Genomic DNA, 19,070 nt, shown 5'->3' on the forward strand with positions numbered 1-19,070 from the left:
GCATCGTGCCTTTGGTTTCGAGTGAAGTGTTTGCTCGAGGAGGATACGCAATCCGTTCGGTAGAATGTGCTAATAAAGAAACTTCACTGGTTGTCGCGCAATCATACAGAGATACAAAACTCTGGGAGCGAATTGATTTACTTCTGTTCACTGTGTCTGGACGTGCCGTTCTTTTCACGTATTTTTTCAAATGTAACGGTCGTGCCAAGTAAAATTCTCGCGCGCGGTTTACGTTTTACTCGTGTGTGATATATTATCCGTAATATCGGGAGTGCCGAATAAAGTATCGGGCGATCGTTATTAATGTGCGATTCGAGAATAGCAGAATGATGCCAGCAGAAAGCGGCATCCATGGAGGGACTCGGTTATTCCGGAAAAGGAATGTAGCAGTAGCAGCAGCAGCATCAGCATCAGGAGCAGCGACAACAATTGGTGAGCGAATTTTTAATTCAATTAATTGAATGTATATCATGTATGTGTGGTATTGCACATTTTTAGAACACGATTATGCACATTTGCATAAAACATTTAAAATATGAATGCATATAATTGTAAAATTTATGGGTATAGCATGAAATAGAACTAAATAAACGTGGACATAGCATAAGGCTTGTTCTTTGTCGCTGCACTGCAGTACTGGTGCAATAAGTTAGAATGAAAAAAAATATTTCTGTCTTATTCTAACTTATTGCACCAGTGCAGTGACAAAGAACAGGTCTATAGAAGAGAACCAAAAAGTCATGCACATTACCTACGAGATTCATAGATATTTGACTACATAGTTGAATGTGCACATTATGTGCACATAGAGACGCTCTGATGGATGAAAATACTTTCAAACGACGCGATCACCGCTCTCAGGTTCCTCTCTATTTTTATACATATAGTTTGTATATAAATTATATTATGGAAATGTATGAAAAATGAAATGAGAATCGGGCTAACAATAAATTATGAGATATAATGTTTAATTTATAGACACTTTATAAAAATAAAATAATCCAAGAACATATTTATTTCGATAAATCTTCTTTTCATATAAAACTTTGTCACACGTCAAATCAGCTCTCTTTTGTTACTCTCAAACTCTCAGTTCTCATCGAAATTACATATTTCTTTACATAAAAATTCCTTCGCCTCCTTACTGTCGCTACATTATTAGCTTTGATATTTCTGGAATATACTACATAAACAATTCTTTAGTATTCTAGTAACTTGGATTGGCAATAATTTTCATGCTTTGTTTGAAAAACGAATAAAAATATGCTAAATGGGGGACTCAACAATCAACAACATACTAAACGTATGGCAGTAAGTGTTAACTTATTAAATAATGATTATAAAATCATTATTTTAAAAAATGACAGACATGATAAGTCTCAATAAATATAGATACGAAATAAAGAGTATACATATTAACACGATATTCGTTATATATATACTGTGTAAATTATCTGTAAAAAATGTTTATATTCCACGCTGTAACTTCATCTATATATAACAGTTTGTTGTAGAGTCTAGACTTATTTATCCTGCAATAGAATGCTGTTTTCTTTTTCTCATCAGATGTAATATATTTCTTCTATACACACAATATTTCCGTTTAGACTCGGATAGTACAAAATATTAATAATATTCATCGCAGTCCTTCTCTTATTGATTTCCCTTTTTGTAAGTACTTCGATCGCAATAATCTACTGGGAATAATGTCAGGTAACCATTTCATAGTTTGATACATTCTACAAAATCTGAAATCAGATGTTACGCTTCATATTTCAATATGGAGGTGATCCACAATTAGCAGACGCAAACTGTGCAGATGTATTTTAAGTTGATTTCTTTCTTTTTAACTTAAACAAAATTTTTTATCTATTTATTCTCTATTACTTCTCAGGTCTGCTAATATAGAATCACTTCATGTAGATACATAGAAAGGCTCGCATTTCAACGCTTCACATCTAATAATTACAATGTAGTTATTATATCGCATTGATGCATTTAATGTATATCATAAGTACTCTATTAACAACAATATAAATTATATTGTACATTCACCTCATGACTTATAAAACAGAACAACACTTTTAAGTAAATTAGACTTCTGAAAAATTATTAACAATATTACAAAGTGAAAAGGAAGTGTTACAATAATAGTTAAGGGCATTTGTATCTAAAATTACGATATAAAAGGCAACTTTTATATATATTTCATATTTCACATAATCTGAATGTTCTAAAAAAAAGTATACTACAATAAAAAAATCTTAAAATAAACAACTCGTTTCTTTAGCAAGCATTTAATCCTTTTTTCATTTTTGTAAAATAAAATATAACTTTAAAGTAATAAATCGATCAGTCGTCAATTCGCAAATTAAGTACCTAATATATATAATTATTTAAAGTTCATTAAGAGAAGAATAATCCTGTATTTCTTCTATATACATTTATATGATACATATACGTTTCATACCTTAATTACAATATTACATGAGGTTTTCTAATTGAAACGATTAAATTGTTGCTAAGGAAAGATCAAATGCAAATTAAGCAAAAAAATCTGCTCCATTCTTAATCTAAACAGTATCGTAATAAGAAAAACAGTACATGTCCCCTGCACTTATCTTGCACCATCCTCTTTTGATTTAAACTAATGAATGCAAGAAAATGATATAAGTACGCAACTGCACGGTATATAGTTATGACAGGAATGTAACTAATGTATCGACAAGACTCAAGGGTTTTCTTAAGAGAAAGAAAAAAAATGAATAGAAGAATACTTCTAGTAAAATCGGTTTATCGGTTTAAGCACACAACGATAATATCTATATAGAGAATTTCTTTTAAGGCACACAAATAAGTACAAGTAATTATATCAATTATGTACCGAGTCATTTCCTCACTGCTACTCGTTAATTGGGCCATTTCAAACTATCGTATGTACGTTTGGATTCGCATACAACTCAAAAAAAAGAGATAACTAAAATCTCTGGTTTTCGGAGCAATCTTCGAATAATGTATTAAATCTTGCTCAAATTTTTTTCCTCGCGTTCATTTGTACTGTTTTCTAATGTATACGTATATGTGACGATAGTATTTTCGTATGGCTGATCTCATATAATTCACTTTGGTTTTATGACGAATCTCTCGTACTAAAATATATTCAAAATAATGTCAAGGCATTATTGCAGCGTAATGTCTACCATGTTTCTCTCAATTAGCTAAAAACTGTACCCACAATGTCATGCGTTCACTCACATTGAAACAATGGTAACGTAGCATTGTGAATGATAACATAGAGTATTGTATGCGTGTTCTATATGATTTCTAGAAACATATAAAAAAATATCTGAAAAAAGACAGCATCGTCGATATACATTTGCAATCGTAAAATGGAAGCAATTTTTTCTTTTGAGATGAAATAAAAAATCGACATGTCGCCGAATTTTAATTCTCTTTTCTTTTTTTCATGCATAGAATTAAATAAGTACAACCTTTAAATAGGTAATTTTTAGTCATGAGTATATCTTGATTTTAACATAATTTATGAAACATTTATTTATGAAATTAATAATTTATTAACAATCGATTACGCGTTTTCTTCATGCAAATTATCAACAATAAGTGAATCGATATCTACGAAACTTAATGGTTCACGAAAGCGAGATTGGGGTACAGCTTCTGAGCTAATCGTTAAAAATATGAAGTGCCTTCTCTTTCGCGCGATAAATACCTAAGTAATTCGTGAAGTATCTAGTGTCACAGTAGCAAAATGTGTCATGCCAGCATGTTCCACTCTGTGTTGCTCAACGCTTTTAATGTTATCTTGCCGACAGTGCCGAATGCCGCCGGCCGTTCTGCAAGCGTTAAGAGTTATCCTGTTTAGGCAACAGATTTGTTCGTTCTTCGTCGCTGTTCATCTTCTTCATAGCAGGTGACATTCGTATCATCTCGGACTGCCGAGCGAGAATGTCCGCATCAAGCGCACTCAGTGAATCGCGTTTAGCTTGAATTTCCACTGGACTCATTTGTACCTTAAATACATAACATTTGACGTGTCACAAGTTAGGACAACTAAAACAAAACTCATATTCGCGTTAGAGCCTAATTTCATAGCGGGATTCGTAATACATTAAAGAGATTTTGTTGCTTAAAAATAATTAAAAAAAAATTATGTAACTTTTTAAATTTATATATATCTTAAGAAAGGAGCTTTCGGCATTGTTATCTTCAAAACAATAAATAATGGACAAAATTTAAACAATAAAAACATATTATTGTTACACAATAATTTGTTATTAAAAAATTTTCTTTGCAATACTAAGACCTGGTTCCGAAACATCCTCTCCAAGGAAAATTTTTCTAAAAAACTTGTAACAAACTTTAGCTTTTCGGGACGTAACCTAATATTATCAGGGAAAAAATTGAAAAAGAATTGTTTAATAATGATTTAAACGTAAAAATAAACAACAATGGCACATTTTTTTTACTAATATGACTTTATATTTAAAGAGAATTCTAAATTCATTAACATTTTATATTTTTATACAAAAATGATATGGTGAAACATCATTTGTTTAATTCCAAAATCTTTAAAAACTTCATTATTTCTTAATAAATGAATATATTTTTTCAATATTTTTAGATTTTGTTTGCAAGTAGTTAAATTACTTAAAAAACTCTTTTTTATAGGTTAATTCTATTAAAAAAATGTTTTTTAAATTTTAAGAACACTATATGGTCAAAAAATTGAAAGAGTTTAGAAATTCTTATCTATTAATCAAATTTCTTTCTGAAATTTGATTGAATTTTTATACTAGAAAAGGCTGGTAAAAAGACTTAAGAATATTCTCTTAAGAAAAGATGTGAGATATATAGAAACCTTAGCGGATGAATTTCTGACTTTTCCATCGTTCCGTGGCGAGATAAACTTCGAATTTGTGATCGGACTGGCGCTGACCGGAATCGGAGACGTCGGCGCCGTTACGCTGCGTACGGGCGAATGAACGGCGTCTTTTCCCTTTTCACTGTCAGTCAATCTGTCCATGGGCAATATCGGAGATTCAGGTACACTACGATCATCTTCCTCCAAAGAATGTAGCAACTGCAAATTGACAAAACCGTCGGTTGTTTCAAACATATCAAAAAAATTCATAACAATTTATAAGGCCACTACATCAGCTACTAAATTTCAATTTATATCACTAATTTGAACTTCTCTACAAAGTTTCATAAAAATTTGTTCATTTTGATTTAGCAGCGGAACTCCCTTAAATGCTTATGATTCATTATGTGATAAATTACAACCTTCTCGACTTCGTCGTCGAACTGTTCTTGACTAGGCAGCGGATCCTTTTGACTTCTTTCCAAAAGTGTAGCGCGCTTCGCGGCGAGATACAGAGATCTTTTGACTTTTAAGTAGAACACCTCAGTAACCGCGCGCACCGTGTAATCCGGGATAAAGGTGTGACGCAGCATAGAATCCAAATTGACGGACTGAATACTTCCGACCGTTTGTGGATTTGTGTTCGTAGGCGATTCGGCTGGAAACAAAAAATCGTTTAGACAAAAGCTTCATTTACATGTACATAGAAAAATATCAATTCTATTGCTAAGAAGAGCAATTTAAATTTAATTTACTTTTAACGATTATTTTTCTTTTTTTAATATCTTTAACAAAGATTATTTTTCTTACTTAACTTAAAATATCACAAAAAATAATGAACAAAGTAGATCCATTTTGGTCCTTGGAATGACAAAAAAAAATTAAAAACCGTTTCAATGGTCAAAATTAAATTAAATTTTATAATTAACCTTCCATGGTCACACTTTGGATTTGTAACAAGTTGGACACATGAGATGTGTCACACTCTATTGACATTTTCGGAGTTATTATAATTACTTTGCATTTTTTAACTTTTGATTGATACTGATACATTATTAAAGAGTTTAAAAATATGTCCCGATTATTAAAATAATAAGAATAAGCAAATATAATAGACAAATTTAGCGTTGAATCTAGAGTTTTAGAGTGCGTAAATTAGAATCGAAAATTGCTTGGGGTGCTATACAACTCCATGTGATCTCACAGGTTAAATATAAGATTTATTTTAATAATTAATAAATTTAAAATTATTTTTTCAATGGTGTTGCCAAATTTTTTATATTTTTTCAATTTACCTTTAGTTCGAGTTACCTTTAATTTATAATTATCTGAGTACAATACTAGTTTACATTGTTAATATTCTTTCATCAGCTTTTTACTTCTATGCGAAAAAAACTACGTGAATGAATATGATAAATGCAATTAAATTTTTACAAGTATATACAAAGTTTGCTTTAATTATTTATCATTTTAATTATTTAATCATTTTTATGTATATTAAAGTATTTTAAAAAGTAGTTAAATAATTTAACATGATATATCAATTGTTCAATGCATTTTACTATAAGATGCCATGTATAAAATTCAAACTTTTAATTTCTTACATATTATACGATCAATCAATTTAAATGCAATTTTAATACAATATTAGTTTCGCTTTAAATAATATTCTATATAATTTTTAAACAGAAGCATTTTGATTTTTTGATTATATAACTCCTTTTTTAATAATTGTATATACGATATTATTTTTCTCCATGCGTGAGTAAACAATATGAATATCTTACCGATTCCTATGTTGGCGGTAAGAGCTTGCGATCCAAAATATGTGAAAGGGCCACTCTCGAACATCATATTCTCTTTTCCCACTGTCACTTCAACACGGCCTTCTAAAATTAGCACGAAGTAATCGACCGCTTTTCCCTGCTGATAAATTATCGCGGCTGGATCAGTTTTGGCTTTTTCACGCGACTTCACCTTGATGTGATAAATAATATCTTGCTTCAATAAACGTCGTAGTATCGGCTCCGATATAATATCGGATTTAAACGTGTCCACAGCTGGAGGAATCACACACAATGCAATTACAAATCAAACATCACACAAGATATCCTGAAACGTTTTGGAATCTGTGACATTACTTACTTGTTGATAAGTATTGGAACATCGCCAACGTCAATTGCGGTGAAATGTGAATTCGTTGGTTTTCTTTTTTTTCCGCGAATATGGCGAAGTCCGTTGGCATTTTCGAACGAACCTGCCTTTTGCGTTTACTTCTGTTGTCCGCTACAAGAATTAATGTATTTCAATTTTCAATATTAAATGCCTTACATATGAATTTGATTTGCTGACTCGAAAAAATTTCCTTTTTTTTTTAAGTGTGAATTATAGTAATAGTAATACAGAACTTACTGAATACATCTGTCTCATCAATAATCTCTGCCTGAATTAATTCTTCGATTACATCCTCCAGCGTTACCAAACCGATCACCTCATAAAATGGATCACACTCACCTTCGTTGTTAACTCTTTGCACAAACGCCATGTGGCCTTTGTGACCTGAAAATGTATTATTATTCGTTGTTCTGAGAGAGAAAAAAAAATCTGTTCAGAAAAAGATTAGAGAGAAATTATATCATACAGACCTTCCTTAAATTGCTTAAACATTATATCCAACGTAACATCTTCGAAAATAAAATTACATGGATTTTGATAAAATTGACAGAGTGTCTTGAGAGGCATGTTATCATCAGGATCGACAAAAGCGAGATCTTTGATATACAGCATTGTTACTATGTTCGTTCTCACATCTTCGTATACTGGTATACGTGAGAATCCTAAAAATAAAACGCATAATTTAATCCTGCAGATTTCCGTTAATAAAATCAACAGTAAAATCATTAATTGTTAATAAATAATCATTAAATAATCATCATTATTAAATTATTATCAGGATCTGATAAGATAAATGTTCATCTCCGAGATTTATTTTTAATAAGTTGACGTAATAAAAATGTATATTTAACTATTTAATTACATAAAATTTACAAGCGTTGAATAATAGAAAACGCGGGCACCATTAAAATTCTCTCCAAATGTTAATCGTACCTGATTTCATAATTTCAGACACAGTTTCAAAATCTAGAATTGCGTTATAGTTCAACATGTATACATCTTCGATTCTGGTCATTACATCCACTACTGTCTTCTTCCGCAATTCTAATGCTCCTGCAATTATATTTACTTCATCTTTCTCTAAATCGTTGTATTCGTTCGTTACCTAGAAAGGTTCCTGTATAGTATTAATATATCAATTTAAAATATTCATGCATTTCGCAGGCAATTCTAATAAAATATTTCCATGTACAAGATATTTACAATAATTACTATTATTGGCATTTGTTATAAATAATAAATTTAGATAATTGTAATGGATCACATAAAGAAACTACATTAGTTACGTATCGGAAATTGGTGCAACTACAAACTATTTCCTAATAACAATACCGAGAACAATACAATTTCGTAATACCAAACACTCTAATTCAATTTATTATACAGTCATATTCTTACCTTGAGTAACTCTTTCAAGCGTTCTCGATTATACACATTCCCAATTTCTTCACCAAGAATAACATCAAGTAACTTGCTGATTGGATAACTTAATGGAAAAGTAATTAGCATTGTCAATTTAGTCAGATAGATAGTCTTTGCGCCGACACACAATCCATGTCTGCTGCAAAAAGCCTATAACATGTATATGTAAATTAAACCTTCAAGTTATAAATCGGAATTATAAATTATGGAAAAAGTATCAATGTAATACGGAAAATATACCTGTGGCGTAATTTCGCCAAAAATGACAATAGCTAATGTCGAGCAGATAACAGCGACGATCCCGGATGTCAACTCATCCAGTAATATCGTAAATATTGAATTGACAAGCACGTTGGAAAACAAAATTGAACACAAAAGGTAATTTCCATGATTCCTTACCGGCTGAATAGTTCTCGCATACTTTTTCTCCTACAATGTAGAAGTAACATAATATGTAATGTGGTTAGTAGAAGAAAACATGTAAATGGAAAAAAATAAATGAAAATGCGCAAATCAGAGTGTTTACTCACATTCTGTGAACAAGTTTCTTTAAAATTTTCGGATTTCTTAAAAATTTTGTTTAAAATTCCAGGTAAAATTAGAGAATGTTTAAATGCAACTTTAAAATAAATTGATTTTATTATACCTTCTCCTTATCATACAATTACGAAGAAAAGTTATTTCAGTTTTAAATATTAAATTTGAGACAGCATTTTAAAAATATTCAAAATATAAATATGGAATAACCAGTGTTATGCTTAAATAACTTAAAAAAGTTATCTACATAAAAGTAAAATAAATTACATGTAAATATGTATATCTTAGATAGTAAACACCCTAGGGATGCAAAAAAATGGATTCTTGTGCTTACTTTTTCCGTACCAGTGTTGACGAGTATTTTCAGTTCAGTCCTATCTATCGCCATTAAACCGAGATTGAGACCGGAGAAAAGTGCGGACAAACTGAGACAAATGAGAATGATCAAGATAGTGAGCCAGAGCGGTAGTAATTTCTCATATGTGCTGATCTGAAAGTCCCGAACTATAAATAATTGTTTCTACTCTGAATAACTCTGAAATTGTATATTAAAACTTGTAAGTCTATTTGTCTACACACAGAAAAAATGCGTACTACAAATTATTTAAATTAAGTAAATATTATTTACTTAATTTATAATCAGCATCAATATCTAACTGCGGCTGTTTAGGCCTTCTCAACTTTATCAATATGTTTAATCATTTATACGGTCTAAGAATTGTTTATACACGTCGCCGGTAAAAGGATGTTCTTTAACATATACTGATTATTGCAAAGAATAATACTATATGCTTCGGTGGTCGAACTGACTAGGATGTCCTCACGAAATGATAGGAGATCCGGGTTCGAACCCTGGCTGAGGTATTATTTTTCGCAATAAATTATTGTCAGATTTTTCGGGTAAAGAGGGAATTCTAAGATACTAGTAAGCATCGGTATTTAGCTTATAACTGTGTTTTAAGTCTGACAAATTTGTCGGCGTGCAGTTTATATGAGCTGAGCTTATTAAATTAATATATTAATAAAAAAAAATTATCAATCAGCAATTAGAAATCAGCACCAAGATCTAGCTGCGACCGTAGGCTTCTCAACTTCATCGATATGTTTAAATATTATTTGTTTCAAGCATTTCGTAAGTTCATATGTCCATTAAATTCATAAGTGTATCATAAACATCAAATTTTTCAAAATATATGCTGATTTCTCTGAATTTTATATTTCAATCAAGAATATTTGAACAAAAATTTGATTCGATTATTTTAACTTCTCGATAAAATTTTATATGTTCTTAGAAAAAATTCTTTGACTTTTCTAATTGTTATTTTAAGATTATTATTAAAAAAAACATTCTTTGTTAAAGATAATCGTTACAAAAGAAGAATAAACTAAGTCATGCTTTTTAGCAATAGAATTGATTTTCTGTGTGTAGATAAAATTGATGAGAAAGAAAATGCGCTCACAGTATTATATAGTGCGGTGCCTTGGTGCCTGAACAGCATGTCGTCCTTCTTCAATTTTTCTTTTTCGTACGACGGCCGTTTTGCACATATGTAAAACATCGATCCCAAAGGAAGTACTACGTGAACAGTCGCCGTAGTTTCCTCTACGTTTTCCACCTTAAATGTCATGAAGTAGTTCTTTATAACTTTTCACACAAAAGAATTTTCTTTTAGAATTTAGAATTTTCTCAAAATTATGATTGTGGGTTGTACAACATAAATTTCGAAGAATTTTACAATAATAAATTTTACAATAATAAATAAATATTAATTGATATAAAATATTGTAAATCTATTATAAAAGTTTGATTAATTTTACTTAAATTTTATGAAAATTTTGCTAAAATTATAGTAAAATTCTTCGAAAGTCATGTCCCATTACAATTATAATTTTGAAAATAAATTCTAAGAAAAAAATTTCTATTTCTTTTTGCGCGCTATACTCACCGGAAACTCATTACTTTTAATTTTGTCGCATATAGCGCCTTTTTTTGCCGGCACATCGGTGAAAGTGATCAAGGTATCCTTCGTAATACCGGTACCGAATAATCGCATTACCGCCTTAGTTCCGGCCAGAATTCGAGGAATACCCTTCTCATCGTGACTGGGTTCCTTATCAGCCGTGTCAATTCGCAATCCTTCGATACGTATATCCGTATAATTATCCGGAATGGAAGTTTTAAAGTCACCAAATGGTTCGCCACGTCGCGTACGGAAATATTTTCTGGAAATAATACAGAGAAAAAAGCATTAATAGCAAAATAAATTTAATACATTCTATTTAATAATCATGGTTTTATATATTTATATATTAGGGGAATCATATTGTTCTATATATTAGTAGGTCGTTTTTATAAATAATAGAAACTGCATATAATTTTGTTAATATAAAATTGTTTTACTAATTAACATTCATATTAATGGCCTGTTCATTCTTGTTTATTTTAAGCTATGAAATTAAAAATGAAAAAAAGGACATCCATCTCCTTATTTTCAAAGTTTTCGTTTTCGTTGCGAAATTTATGGAATCAATGTTGATTAGTATATTCATTAATGATATCCTGGTAAAAAAATTGATTGATTTTGCGCTTCCGCTGCTTTCCATTTTAGACTAATTCAATAAAATTATTTAAATTTATTTTTTTTATCTTTAACAGCTCAAAATAAAGATAAATAAACAATAAAAACAAATTATTAGCATAAATCAATCAAATAAATTTTGCTTTGAATTATATATTACATAGACATAGTTAAATAGTTTATTTCAAAATAAGTATCAAAGTTCAAAATAACAAAATTAATAAAAATAACCATAATTAATTTTATACCATCCCATAAATAGGTAATAAATATAAAAATTATTTGCAAACTATTCAGTATATAAATATGGATAAATTTTTCTGATAAAAACCAAACATGTCCAAAGATGCTTTAACATTTTAAAATAAATTCCTCAAAATATTAATACTAAAAATACTTGAATCTTTGTTCACATATTTATTATATCTCTAAAGAAAAATTACATATTTATATAAAGATGAAGATAAAAGAATATTTTAAATTAAAAGCAACTTATAAGATTTTGTAAATAAAAAATAAACAAATTACTTTATATTTTAAATATTTTCTTATTTACCTTTTATCATTATAAATATTATTAAAAAATTAATGTAAAATATTATGGGCGAAATAAAAATGAGTAATAATATAAAATATAAAATTCCGCAAAAATAAAACAATCCAGAGTGTTTATTTTTCTTTTTTAAATGGGTTCTCAAAATATTAATTAAAGCATACAATTTTGTTCTTATATCTATATAGTATATATGGAGAAAAATTACAATATTTATATACTAAAACAGCAAAAATTCTAATTCTTATAAAAGAAGAAAACGGCCACTATTTTCGATCATAGCGGATTTCGGTGTTGCAATATTTCTGTATCAAGTTTTAAATACATTTTTCAGTTTTATTAAAATTGTGTGCCGATATGGTTTATCGAATTTGAAACGCACCTACACTAAAGCTAGAAATAATATCATAAATTAAATTGATCATTAATTTTTATTTAAAAATTGATATCGATGAAATATAATTCAGAACCAAGATTTGTCGTGACCGAAAATCATATTTCCTTCCTCTATTTATGTTATTCATAAATCTCATCAGATAAATCTAATATGTATTTATCATTTAATATTTTGCAACAAAACTAATTTATTTATACAATATATACAGAAGTAAAAATAATAAAATTTCAGAATTGTACTTGTGTTTTATATTTTTTTTATAATGTAATATTTTGTTCTTAGTTTTATTTATGTCAAGCACGTTCGCTATATGTATGTTCGCTATATTAATTGGCTGAAAATTTTATTTCTTTATAAATCATAACATTGTTAATAGTACGAAATCTTGTATGAGCATCAATTTTTTTTCATGCTCATCAATTATTTGAAAATAAAATTAATTGCGAATAAAAGTTTCCAAATACTTTGAGTGATACTATTTTTACTGTTTCATAAAATAATTAAGATTTGCACAATTTTTCACAATTTTTAGCAGTGCTATTTTTTCCGTGTCATTTTTTAAATTCTGCATAATAATTATTTTATGATTTTTATTTTTAACACTTTTATTGGATTTCCATATATGTACTTCTATTGGATTTCTATATATGAATTTCTAAAATATTTGTTATTAAGTCTCCAATATTAATTTTTAAAATTTCTTTATCAATTAAATTCGAACAGCGTGAGGCACGATATATCAGATTTTGCAGATTTTTCCGGGAAAACGTGATAAAAATCGGTTTTTATCATTACATTTACTTTATTTTACAAAATATAGAATTTTGCCGACCTCATTTTTCTTCCTTTGTAGATTTGCACGCCAGTTCACATTTCCGCATCACTATCGCATTGTCGTCATTGGGCATTGCTGTTATTGGATGATCGCGACATTTTAAGTACAGACGTAACCCGCTAAAAAACAGTGGTCGATAAATGCTAATATGTCGAGTGACACATAAAGCATTATCAAGACTCACTCCCGAGATATCAATATAACTCGTTAATCTACAGAATGAATCGTGGAGAGTAATGAGAGCCCTTTCATAAATAAGACTATCGCTTCGAGATATTGAGATAATGATATTTCAGATGGTCGATAAAAAAAAGTTACGTCACACACTACGAAATGTGCCTGCTTTGCACATATCGTTTTAGATATTGCGCGAATCACTTTTATAAAAATATTGAGTGCAAATGAGAGAGAATTCATGTTTTACATTATAAAAAACGATTAACTTCCTATTAATATAATTCCTATTAATAATTCTCTTTGAAAAGTATTATAATATAAAAATTTGCAGAGAAAAAATATAAGTTTTTCTGCTAAGAAAAGCGATTACTCAACAATTTACTCTTCTTTCAAGTAATGGTTATTTTTAACAAAGAATATTTCCTCTCTCTTGACGACAGTCTTAAAATCATCATAAAAATCATTAGAAAAATTCGTTATCGACTAAACAAATATTACCCTTTCAAAAAATACTATAAAATTTTATCGAAATTAGAATAATGAACAAATCAATTTCTTGTTTTAATCTAATATTCTTGATTGAAGTATTAAATTGTTATTAGAATTCAGAAAATATTTTGAGAGATTAATAAATTTGACAAACTTGCGATAAATTCGTGGAGACATAAATTCACGAAATGCTTGAAACAAGTAATATTCATCCAAATTCCACAATATGTATTTTTTCAGCACGTGGAATTCGAGTGCATCTTAACAAGGCAAATTTTGCCGAAGTGACCTTTTCGCGTAAATCGCGGAGCGAAAGGTCGATTATTTTAACGTCGCATTTTTTTTTTTTTTCGGTTCGATGAAGCGGCGCAGGGGAAATGAATCCGCGTGGCGGATAATTTATTAGGTATAATTGTAGAAAGTGACGAGGCGCGTTCTTCGCCGCGCGTGCGAGTTATCGGAAACAGCGGGGCTATATGGGTCGTACACTCTAATTTCTATTTTTATTCGTTACGTTAAACGCGGGCCAAGTTTTGAGTATTGAATCGCAGACATATTGGACCGCTGCCAGCGACGATCGAGAGGAAGAGAGAGAGAGAGAGAAAGAGAGGAGCGGTCAATGATTTTAACGTTCAGATAGCATGTGCATGCAGTTATCACTTTGCAGGCTTCAGCCGCGCCTCGCGTGTTAGACGAATTCCTCGGCGAGTCCAAATGTGCGCGTCTAAAGTTGCGCATTCCGCTCGCCGAAGCGATAATATATTACGCCCTAACATTTGCTCGTCGTAAGGCGACATCGTCTTCTATTACCTAATCCGACACGCTTAGTCCCTCCTCTCTCCTCTCTTGTCAAATGTTGACGGACGAGTAAACACAGTCATCTGAAGGGAAAGCAGTATAAGCGTGATTTATTGAAAACTAAACGATCCACATGCCGTACAGAGTCATTCGCCTTCTCGTAAATCAGCGTCGTTAATATTCGTGGGAATGAACGTAGATAATTCTGCTACATATATACGCGTTTTGTATACGTTTATGTTTCGTAGAGATAACTTTCGCTCTCGTACCGATGAGTGTGCGAAAGGATGGAAAGAAAAAAAAATTAGGATCAAAGCAACAAAACATTGTCTCATTTGAATGAAGATGTAAAGTTCTCTTTAAAGAAACTTGATAATTTGGTAATATTAAATTTCAGCAAAATATTACTTTTCTATATTGCAATAATCTAATGTAAAGAACACAATGTGTGTGTGTGTGTGTGTAATTGTTTTGATAAAACTAGTATTAAAAAATTATAATTCTTCATTTAAGGATATATTGTTATTTCTCATCCGATATTTTTTTCCTTTTGACTTACAAAAATTATTGAAAAAATAAATATACATCTCTTGACAAAACTATACAAAGTTTCTTTCATGTAAGCAAATCATTGTATAAAAGAATTAATATCAAATCATTATTTCATGTGTGGGCGAGGATTTAAAATCTTTAAAGAGTTTGATATATAATTATGAATTTTAACACAATATATATTTATTTTTTAAATATTGGAAGTGTATTATAGGTTGTATAGACATTATAGCTGCTGCTTGTATTATCTCCCTTATTAGATGACACATTCCAATAATTACTTATGGAATCATTGTTTAACTGCCGTTATGTAATGGGACTAATATGCGAAAAGATAATGATCGATATCTGTTATAAGGCATTTTTAGTTTTAAACTTCAAAATTTTTTCAAGATGCATTTATTACACATATTATACATTATACTTTTTTTTAACTTGAGCGTATTATTGTATGAATGTATATCCACTTGAGTGTTTGTTATTTAACTTTTTATTCGGCTATACACGTTTCGAGTTATGCAAAGTTAAACAGTAACATAGGATTTTACTAATACTCCTTAAGAAGTATTGACGACTTAACAGGTCTAATATGGCCTCTTTTTCAAAGTTTTCATACAGATGTAGTTATTCAATAAGGTGATTTTAGTTCTACTGCTAATCTATAATCTTAAAATATAAATCACATTACATGTAAAACTATATTTCAACTGTCGAGAATCTCATTGCTTTTTTGTACTACGTTCGTACAATATCTATTAGTTATGTTTTCTTCATTATATGAAAATTAAAATTGCACTGATAACCGTATATATTTATATTTTTACAGTAATAGATATCTTTTATCTTTTTATTTTTTCTCTTTTCTTTTATATATCTTTAATTTCGATTAAACAACATATCAAAACCAACTGAGCATTTTATTTCTGATATTGTATGACATTGTAATCAATTTCATCTTTCATAATAAATATTTTTTACGTGCATTCTTGTTACTAAAGAAATCTGAAATCGTTGACATTTTCATGGACTTGATTGCGAGGTATTGACTGCACCAATTTTATTTGGACTGATCACAATCAATAGTACGTATCATTATACATTATACAAGAAAAGTTGTTAGATAATTTAATACAGTTTTGTTTCGGTTCGTTTCGGAAGTTTGTTTAAAATATACCATAAGAATTTCGGATAAGCTTGATAGCGCCTCGACATTTGCACAGTGACTGTAATCATATCATGCAGCTTGTCGATTTCTTTCAAATGTACTTGATATTTTTAACTTTTTACTCTGACATAAAATGGATTATACAGATCGAATATTAAAATTTTGAAATGTAACATGATATTTTTAATGCAGATTCGGAGATACAAGCAAAAAACTTTTATCATAAATATTTTTTTCTAAGAATGCCTCCATATTAACTTTATCCTGAAAATATGAAAAAATAAAATAATAAACTTAAATAAATAGAAGCATTTTCAGAAAAAAATGTTTTAGACTAAAATATTTTGAACAAGATAAATGGACAAAATGGACGGATTTGAACAAATGAAGATGAATAAGAAATTTATAATACAACTGTTATCTTTTTGACAACTTCATATATTTGAAATTTCAAAAGATTTTAAAGCTTCAAACCATCAAAGTTAACTTCTAGACAAACTTCGAAGCTTCGAAATTGTCTAGAGTAACAGTCCTGTTCCGTGAAATTTAAATAAACAAAGCTACATGAGAAAGTTAGAACAATTGATGATCGTTCAAAAATTGTTCAAAAATTTTTCTTAAGCAATACAATTCAGACATTATATAATTTAGAATAAAAATAGAACACTTAAAATAATTTTCACAAAATTTTTATTTTTCATAAAAAAGTAACGTTGCGTACAATCCTGAATCACTGGGGTCACAAAATTGAATTCAGCGCTGTTTGTGGCGAAAATGATGGGTTTCGATCGCCCTATTGCAAGTTTCTCCATAGATTGCGGATAATAACTAGACTGCACGTTCGACTCGAAAATTGAAAAAGGACAGCATTTGAATCATCGTTCCATCTTTGCCTGACATTTCTAATTTCTCACGAGTTTTCAGAGCGCAGAAGACATAAAGACGTGTGCAGACTACTTATTAGACATCTATGAGTTCTATCACCACAAAAATTTTTGTAGGAAGGGATAAGGGATAGGGGCCTTTTTTGAGATTTCCATGGTGAAACTTTCAGAGAAGTCGGTCGAACACGAGTTATCCAAGTTTGTAGGGCAACAATTAATGTAATCAGTGCATTTAGTATTTAGTAGTATTTTAAAACTGCGTAATACGAGAGATTGCATCGAGATTGTAATAATAACTGGCTGCTTAATTAGGAAGTCTCCCAAGGCCTTTAATATCTGCTGAAATATCGGTGTCCAGCGCGATGTACTTGCACACTTTCTATTACTTCATGTCTGTTTTTAGACACTCTTAGTCATATTCTCTTGGAATGATTAATTTAGATAATTATATATCCTTACTAATATATTAGTTTTAGGAATCGCTTCCGCTGACTCGCAGCGCGCGGAAAGAGATTTAAAAAAGCCAGCGAAATTGATGAAGAATACACAAATGTATAGGAAAAACAGGCGGAACAGGGTACAAGTAAGAAGAAAAGAAGGGGAGAAAAAAGAAGAAAGCAAAATAAAGATAAAATAAAGATAAAGATGAAAGAGATAAAATGAAGAGAAAGATAAAGATGAATATGGAAAAATACAGAAGAAAGTTGAGGCAAAGAAAAAAGATGAAACTGAAAAAAAAAGAGGAAGGGAGAGGGGAGAGGGGGAGAGGAGGGAAGCGGAGGGAAAGGCACGGACTTATATTTAGACAGAAAGAGAGACTGACTCAAGAGCTTACTTACTCAGGTTGTACCAGGTACTTTATGGAGACGCGGTCGCCGAGGTTCCTCCATTCCTCGTCGCTGTCGTTTCTCAGGCAAAAATAGACGACGGCAACCCTCGCGGCATCCGGGACCGTGCGGAACCCGTACACCGCGCGGTCACCCGTCGACGACGCCGACACCGCGTCGAGAGTGTTGTCCGCGTCGCGCGGACAGTCGCGGCTCGACGGCGACCATCGCAGAGCGAGATTGCGATCGAGGCCGGCGCCCAGGAACTCGACGAGGGGAGCCCTCGGATTGGCACTGTGCGGCAGTGCCGACAGCACGGCGAATTCACCGACCGCCGTCGGATTCGCCGTCGCGGACTGCTGGACCACTACGTGCGACGGAACGCCGCCGTCATCGACGACGACTGTCACCGCTCCCGTCACCGCTGTCGTCCTCGTCGTCGTCGTCGTCGTCGTCGACAACGACAGTCCCAACGTCGACGCACCGGCATTCGCTAGCTGGCCGACGTGCACGAGACCAAGTAGCAAAAGAACCGTCGCCGGCGCGATTTGCGTACGGCCGACATACTGCGCCATCATACGACCACTGTTACCTTCGTTGACAACTTCACTCGGCTCTGCCGTGACGGCTAGTAATAGTATTTATAACGCGCCGCCGCGGCTGCGCGCGCACGCGCCGTTCGACGGTTCCCTCCGCGCGCAGGGAACGCGGTAGCCAATCGCTCTAGCGCCTTTCCGCGAACGCGAGCTAACGATTGGCTACCGTGTCGCATCTCGCCGCGCGGCGGCAATCATTGCT

General features: G+C 31.4%; 1 protein-coding gene across 1 annotated transcript; it reads right to left on the reverse strand.

Annotated features, from left to right (window-relative positions):
• Positions 1–986: 986 nt before the first annotated feature.
• Positions 987–18,928, reverse strand: LOC105834311 (metal transporter CNNM4). Its single transcript, XM_012676702.3, has 14 exons — positions 18,285–18,928; positions 10,963–11,239; positions 10,477–10,632; positions 9,351–9,506; positions 8,720–8,908; positions 8,456–8,629; positions 7,991–8,162; positions 7,528–7,719; positions 7,295–7,441; positions 7,028–7,168; positions 6,670–6,942; positions 5,305–5,540; positions 4,880–5,101; positions 987–4,031 (listed from the first exon to the last, which is right to left on the reverse strand). The coding sequence occupies exons 1-14, from the start codon at positions 18,848–18,850 to the stop codon at positions 3,864–3,866; spliced, it is 3,069 nt and encodes a 1,022-aa protein (XP_012532156.1). The 5' UTR covers positions 18,851–18,928; the 3' UTR covers positions 987–3,863.
• Positions 18,929–19,070: the final 142 nt, after the last annotated feature.

The sequence above is a fragment of the Monomorium pharaonis genome, chromosome 7 (genome assembly GCF_013373865.1).
Source record: "Monomorium pharaonis isolate MP-MQ-018 chromosome 7, ASM1337386v2, whole genome shotgun sequence".
NCBI lineage: Eukaryota > Metazoa > Arthropoda > Insecta > Hymenoptera > Formicidae > Monomorium > Monomorium pharaonis.

What these genes read in the sequence shown, in the direction of transcription:
- LOC105834311 (XM_012676702.3), bottom strand. Translation starts at nt 18,850, where the DNA reads ATGATGGCGCAGTATGTCGGCCGTACGCAAATCGCGCCGGCGACGGTT. An exon ending in TTGGCGAAATTACGCCACAG is followed by an intron (nt 8,630 to 8,719) that starts GTATATTTTCCG and finishes TACATGTTATAG; the next exon opens with GCTTTTTGCAGCAGACATGG. An exon ending in GTTTAAGCAATTTAAGGAAG is followed by an intron (nt 7,442 to 7,527) that starts GTCTGTATGATA and finishes ATACATTTTCAG; the next exon opens with GTCACAAAGGCCACATGGCG.